The 7,418-nt window shown below is 42.4% G+C and overlaps 1 protein-coding gene across 1 annotated transcript in view; it reads left to right on the top strand.

Annotated features, from left to right (window-relative positions):
* The window catches only part of LOC119273261, a 9,622-nt gene extending 3,086 nt beyond the window's left edge, over nt 1-6,536 (top strand). Inside the window, exons 2-3 of the mRNA XM_037554487.1 lie at nt 4,360-4,699; nt 5,745-6,536. Of these exons, the coding sequence (XP_037410384.1) occupies nt 4,360-4,699; nt 5,745-5,768 (364 nt within the window). The 3' untranslated portion in view covers nt 5,769-6,536. The remainder of the gene's footprint in view (nt 1-4,359; nt 4,700-5,744) is intronic.
* The last annotated feature ends 882 nt before the right edge of the window (nt 6,537-7,418 follow it).

The following is a 7,418-nucleotide window of genomic DNA, read 5'->3' on the forward strand; positions in this document are numbered from 1 at the left end:
AACAGCAACAGCAACAGCAACAACAACAACAACAACAGCAACACCAACACCAACAGCAGCAACAGCAGCAGCAGCAGCAGCAGCAGCAGCAGCAGCAGCAGCAGCAGCAGCAGCAGCAACAACAACAGCAACAACAACAACAACAACAACAACAACAACAGCAACAACAACAACAACAACAACAACAACAACAACAACAACAACAGCAACAACAACAGCAACAACAACAACTGTTTTTGTCATGTATTTTAAATGAAAGGAGCAAGCCCGGTTTAAAACACTACTACATAATGGCTCTATAACAAGCCCATGCATTGCACATGGTCAGCCAAATTAGTGTGGTCATGAATCAGTCTTGGAAAACAACAAGCTTGGCGATCTATGCCAATTCCAAAGGGGTTCATCCTCACCATAATCTCTATGACGCCAATAGACCCCGTATTCAACAACGAAGTCATGGTCGTCCAGATGTAGCTCAAGGGCAGCCACTGTCATGCTGCTCTCCACCTCTGTCCAGATCGTACTCCTCTAGCTCTATGTCGACAATATTTTGCTCCGCTCCGATCAGTAATGCCACCTCGTGGTGGGAAGTCCTACTGACGCCGAAAGCATCATACAAACAAACAAATGAGTACATCGCGCCATTATTCTTGCTCATTTTTGTTTTTACTGTTGTTCCTACTTTCTTTTTTCTTTTGTGTTTACTTCTCTACACATTTTCAATTCCATTTTCCCTTTTCTTTTATGTTTCCAACTCCTCTTTTGTCATTTTGCTATTTTTTCGCAACTTATTTGTGTTTTTTGTTATTTTATTTTATTTAAATCTTGAATATTTGTCCACAATATAGTAACAAATATTCACACATGTATTGATCAATTTTTACGGAAACTACGAACTTCAAAAGATATATATGAAAATTTCACATAAACGCTTTGAACAATTATTATTTTTAAAGTGATGAATATTTTATTTCATATGCATGAACATATATGTGCATGTATGTGGATCTTTTCTTGGAATATTCCTTTCAGCATTTACAAATATTTTTTTGATTGTATTATTTTCAAATTTGTTGAGCAAAATATTCAGCAAAACAAGTTAATTTTTTTTGATAAATTCATGACTTCTTTTAATAATAACACTAACATTTTTAAAGGAATTTAAAACTTTTTCAAATGGCCTGGATATATTTTAAAATAGTTCAAAAAATTTAGTTACATGTTTTTTTCTTGAAAGAGGACTTCTTGAAACTACAAGTATATATTTTAAGATGTGACTACTTTTTTGATTTACATGAATATTTTCTAAAATGATATGAGAACTTTATCAAAAAAGAATGATTAAAGTATGCATATTTAGAAAAATATTTTTTGCAAAAATCTGAAGTTTATAATTGAAAACATGAACAATTTTCATAATTAAAAATACTATAATACACGAACAAAGTTCTTAAATAACAGATTTTCGAAATCAAATAATTATATTCAATATGTATTTTTTCCAAATAATTTTCTATATAACACTTATATTCAAATTTATTATTTGATCAACTATTTTAAAAATAAATGAATTTTTTTATAATTTTCAATGGGCCGCATCTATTACAGTCCATTTATCAGCGATCTGGATGGTGTAACACCGCTAGAACTATATCTCTCCCTATAATAATAATAATCTTTCCCTAATAATAAAGCACGGATTAACTCCGTGGGTTCACCGTCACAATACGCTTCCGCCCAGTCGTAATACGCTTTTACGACTCGTATAGACAAAATCGTAATATAAATGAGGTAATATTAATAGCATGTTCTTCCGTCCGTCCGACCTGGTTCGTTTTCCGTATGTTGTTGATCGTAGGTTGCTCAGCTGGACCTCTGCCTTGGCCCGCGTCGCTAAGATTTCTCTAATGGGCCACCAGCCACGTTTTGCAGTGGCCACGACTGGGCTTCCCACTGGCCGGCACGCACGGCACAGGAGGCGTCGGTGGCCTCAGCGCCCAGCGCAGGGGATGGCAGAGCAGGGCGAGACCCTGGCCAGCAGCGGCCCCGGCGGAAGCGGCTTGGCGCCCGGCGGGCAGAGGCAGGCGCGGCGGCGGTGGCTGGGCGTTTGATGCGGCGGCCAGGCACGGCAGCAGGCAGAGGTACGGCGCCGGCAGCAGCTAGCAAAGCAGCCGCAGCCAGCAGCAGGAGGTAGTGGTAGCTAGCGGCAGCAGCACCTAGCGGCAGAAGTACTAAGCAGCGGCGGCGGAAGCACAGCAAGAAGAAGCAATAGCAGCTAGCAGCGCTAGCAGGGAGCGGTGGCAGCGGACGCTAGGAGGTTGCAGCGCAAGCGGGGGTGCCGCAGTGGGCGCAGGGAGTGGCGTGCGGTGGTGGGCGCAGCAGCAACGAGCTGCATAGGGCAGCAGCGGGTGCGGTGCTGGACAACAAACCGAGTATGTACGCTTTTGCTATAAAATCTGGTTTCGCTATCTAATAGTCCCACCTCGGTCTTTTTCTCTAAGTTTCATCAGTATATATACGCTTACAAGTTACCTAGGAGCAAGCCTCTAGAACCCCAAAAACAAAGAGAATGAAGGAACAAATCGAGAAAAGGAAAGGGAGGACGGAGATTGTGGCTTAAATTTCGGATGGAGGAAGAAAAAGGAGGAGGAACATACATGCAAGGGATGCGCGGACTGATTGTGAGCTCTAAATATATGACGGATGCATGCATGACTGCTGATTGGCTGGTGACATGGTGGGTTCATTCTCATTAAATTGGGAAGGCTGGAATAAGAACTCCGGGATGCATGCGAAGACTCGGCACGGATTTAAAATAATTAAAAGAAGAAGTAATCCGCTATTAATAAATGGGCACACGCTAATGTTGTACTCCACTTCTTGATAATGTTGTTTTCAACTTCCTGTGCTATATATAAATCAGTTTTCAATCTCCATGTTTATAATTTTATATGAATTATGAATTATTTAGAGCAGTGTGGAAGTCAGGTTTTTTGCCTGAAGTGTAAATGTAAAGTTAACAATTGATTGATTTCCAACTAATGGGAATGAACTTCATGAATATTAATTTTTGTCTCTTTTATACTTGATGATCACAACAATAATTTTACTCTCGTCGGTTTGTCTTTTTGTACTATGATTCGATGGCCATGGTCGAAGAACATGACGACATAGTTTACTGCCTGGAAAAATGCCCAAGCTCATTGGCGACAGTGAAGTGTGTGTAGCTTATGTTCAGTCAAGAGCCTCATACCTTAACATAATTTGCATTAAGAATCATTATTGTGTGCGATAAATAAGGAAATGCACCACATGATATGTAAAGACATGATTTATGTTGAACCACGTGAAGTGAATGTGACGGTTGTTGCAACGCATGAGGAATTAGAAGTCGGCGCAGGGAGGGGCTTGAGTTTGTTTCTCCCGTTGCAACACACGGGCATTTGTGCTAGTAATAATAATAATATAATCTTTTCGTAATAATAAAGCACGGATTGACTCCGTGGGTTCACCGTCACAATACACTTTCTTCTTATGTCATAATACCCTTTTACAATTTGTATGGATAGAATCGTAATATAAACGAGGTGGTACTAATTTTCGTCCGTTGTGTGCCTTCGTACGTTACGTCGCTACCCCAGGTTTTTTCTCGTACGTCGCTGAGTTTTCTCCTCTACTGGGCCGAGCTAGCCCATATACGCACATATTTTTTTTCGCTGCGTTATATCCCCTGCTAGGCCGAGCTAGCCCAGGTATGAATTTTTTTTCATGGCGGACTGGGCAAGCAGCAAAAATAATAATTGCTCATGAGGGGCTTGAACTCATGACCTCACTTTTGAGTCCCACAACCTATAGCCAACCGAGACATGACTGGTCGTGTACTAAAATTTGGTTTGCCAGCTTATTTGTCCCACATCGCTTCTTTGCATCCAACTCAATCGGTTTATATACGTTTGTGAGATGTACGGTTGACGTGCAGCCTTAAGAATCAACTAAGGAGGGTGAGCTGTGGGTCCTGTATAACCTACAGAAACAAAGAAGCGATACATGTGACCATGGAATCGTGCCTAAGGAGGGAATTATGAGCGTCTCTTGGCCAGAATCGAGCCTAAAGAAGGAGGAGATAGAGTAGAATCAGGAACGGACAGTCGAGGAGGTGCACCCCAAACGAGGTTGTTGATGGGTCATACTTGACGAGCCTCGAAGCTTAGGCCATCTAGCATATATAGAGTTGTGGAAGCTTGAAGGTTAGAACGAGTAGAAGGTTGACACTTGAGAAGAAAGACAGGCAGTGGATAGCATCTATTGCAAGGCAACGATCTGGAAGCAACAACTTTTACATCTCCTCGGAAATGCAAGGAAGGAAAAGAAAATCCCAGGCCTGCCTCTTGCTCCTCGCGCTGCTCTTCCCTTCCCCCGCCCCCGCCAGTGCCGCCTCGCTGTCCCCGCTCGAGTTCCGCGCCGGTGCGGGGGCGCCGCGGTCGCGCTGGCACGGGCCTCTGACGGGGCCGTCAACTGGAGCCGCCCCGACGCCCCCGCGGTGGAGGAGGTGGTCTGGCCCGACGGGGTCGACTTCGTCGCCGGCGATGGCGCCCTGGCGTTCGGCACCGGCGTCAGGGACATGGACATAGTAGGCCCGTTCGAGCTGGTGGTCTCCGATGGCGCTGGCGGGGGCCTCGCAGAGCTCCAGCTGCCGTCGGTGAGTGCTGTTTGACTTTTAGCTTTGCTGTTGCTTCAGATTTTTGCTTCTGGTTGCTTGCTTGCTATGTAGTTGAAGTTGTGTCACCTTCAAGATGAAGCAGTTACTACAATTGGTGAATGGTCTAGCTGGTGCTTACCCCTTTTCTGTTTGTGACTTTGAATTGATTGAGGTTGTTGTAGTGTCTCCTCACTATTTAGTACAAATATATCTGGTTTAATTTTTGTTTTGTGTGTATTGTGTCGATTGGAACAATTTTCTCCTAGATTTGCAGGTAAATTTGTAAGGATATGCAACAAAATTGAATATCAACACCTTCAATTTGGTTCCACTTGTCGCTCTGACCCTGATTGCACAGTGCCACCTAAGTACTACTGAACTGTTGAATGGTAATATGGAAGAGGATACAAGTATCGAGTGTGTGACATGCTATGTGCATTTAAATTTGCTTTGTTAAGTACATTAGCACACATATGAGAATGCCTTTACTAGGGGTGGCAAATCAATGCCCAATATGTGAGATACCAGAACATTGGACTCTTCTTTTCAATGGCTTCTACTTAAATGTAGCTTTGTGGATGTTCGATTTTGAATTTAGCTTAACTCTAAAATATCAAAGACAGGACACAACATTTTATTTTGGCGTGCCTGGGCAAGGGCTTGTTTTGGGTGGAAAAGGAATGGACACAAATACGATAATCAAACATATTCAGTTTTTGCCTGCATAGTTAATTATAATGTATAGCAGTGATGTCTGTATATCTTTGATTCTCGTGTGTTGGATATCTTTGGTTGCTGTGTGTTAGTTATGTCTATAACAGTCACAAAATAAAAAAGTCACTCCTCTCCCCGGGTACCACCCCCGCCTCGCCCAGATCTGCCGATTGGGTAGGAACAGCTGGTCATCCTATACACAACATGTGTTGTTTAATTTTGATTGGGTTTTCTTCTATTATGTTTGTGTAGTAGATGCATGTTGGAGACTGATGCCCCGTCCTTTGATACTCCAGTTCTGATTATTAATCTCCCTTTTAAACATTTTTAGGTGTCCTGTCTCCGGCGTTCTTGAGCACCATTGGGTCGAGGAAGGAGAAGCCATCCTATGGACTAGAACAGTTTGTGTGAGATTTTATTTTCTGGTGGGTTTATTAGCTGGCTTGGAAATGCTCCCTTGACATTGTCCCATTCATCAACACAAAGATTGTCAGCCTTTACCCAATTGCAAGATCTTCAGAATAAAAAAGGGGAGACTGAGACCGGTAGAAAAGAGATTCTTCAGTACACAATATATGCATCTGTTGATTTTGCAATTGTCCAGGTTAGATTCTCTGAAATATTCAAGGATCTCTTGGACATTTTTTTGGGCATTGTTGATCCATGAATCAGCTGTTTTCGAATTCGGAAACAGTTGAATTCCTGGAAAACCATTTCACCACACGTGTTCAGTTTGTTATTTTGAGTCCATGCCCCCTGCTTACACAGCGGCGAGGCCAACCAGGGCGTACAGGGGCGGAGTCAGCAACTTGGTAGTGCGTCCATTTACGCGTGGCGGCCTGCGGATTTGGGTGCATGACAGCCGGCCAACATGCTGTGTGGGCGTGATGTTGTCGACATGTTGTACATGAGTGTTGGCTGCCAGAGGCGCGCATGGCTGACCGATATGTGTGTGGTGCGTGAGGATAGCTTTATTCATATTCTTCCAATTTCGAGAGAGGAAGAGAACTCAGTAGTACTGCCAATTTTGGCACGCAATGTTCGTTTTTCAGATTCACCATGATTGGTAATGTTGTTTAGTACTTTAACTTTGTCATGGTTCAATAAATAGGCAGTTAATTTTTGTTGTTTGAAAGGAAAAGCAGTGCTACAATAGCACGGTTGATTTTGGTTGCTAGAAGGAAAATCAGTGCTACAAATTTTAGAACTAGGATGTTGTTTTTCACAGTTCGGTCAAGTATTGCTTATTTGCATTGTACGATCACAACTCTAAGCTTAATCTTCTTTTAGTTGTGTAGCATTGTAGACCTGGGTCCTTTATTCCTAGCAGATCAACACATTTGGTCAGATTTAGCTTATTTGATAATGTGCAAACAATAAATGGTGTGAATATATGCGGAGTTCGATGGAAAACATTGAAGTGTATGATGCTCCAGGCTCGGCGACAAGTGTTGTCGTCATGAGGCCAGACGACTTGTTGTGCCAATCCGGTGAGAGCATCCAATAGCGGAAAGTCATCCGAAGAATCATGTCCAGTGAGTAGTCCAGCTCCAGCAACAAGACCACATCTGGTTTTCACCAACAAGCTGGACCAGCGGCATTGTACTCGGGTAAGCTCGTGAAAATTCTTCCAATCCAGACATTTTATACTGATAGCTAACATCAGCTTATTGTGGTTTATATGGTCCATGTAAAGCTGGCATCGCACGGCTACACTTCCAACAATTTTACTTGCTAACAAAAATCAAGTAAAACTAAAAGAATAGTTCTTTATCTTGCTGAAATAGGTTTGGATGCACAGTGTGGTATATATATGTTAAGTTTGGCCGTATGCAATAATGCAATGCTTATGGTTGATAGTGCTACAGATTTTCTTAGTGGGCAGGAATAACTGGTCAGCCATTCGTAACTTCTATTTCTATTACAGCAGAACTGTTTTTTACATGGAGCTGACCGTTTTCTTCTTTTTCATCAGTAGTACTATTTCTTCTTTTTCTTCAGTAGT

Source organism: Triticum dicoccoides, chromosome 3A, assembly GCF_002162155.2.
Source record: "Triticum dicoccoides isolate Atlit2015 ecotype Zavitan chromosome 3A, WEW_v2.0, whole genome shotgun sequence".
Taxonomy (NCBI): Eukaryota; Viridiplantae; Streptophyta; class Magnoliopsida; order Poales; family Poaceae; genus Triticum; species Triticum dicoccoides.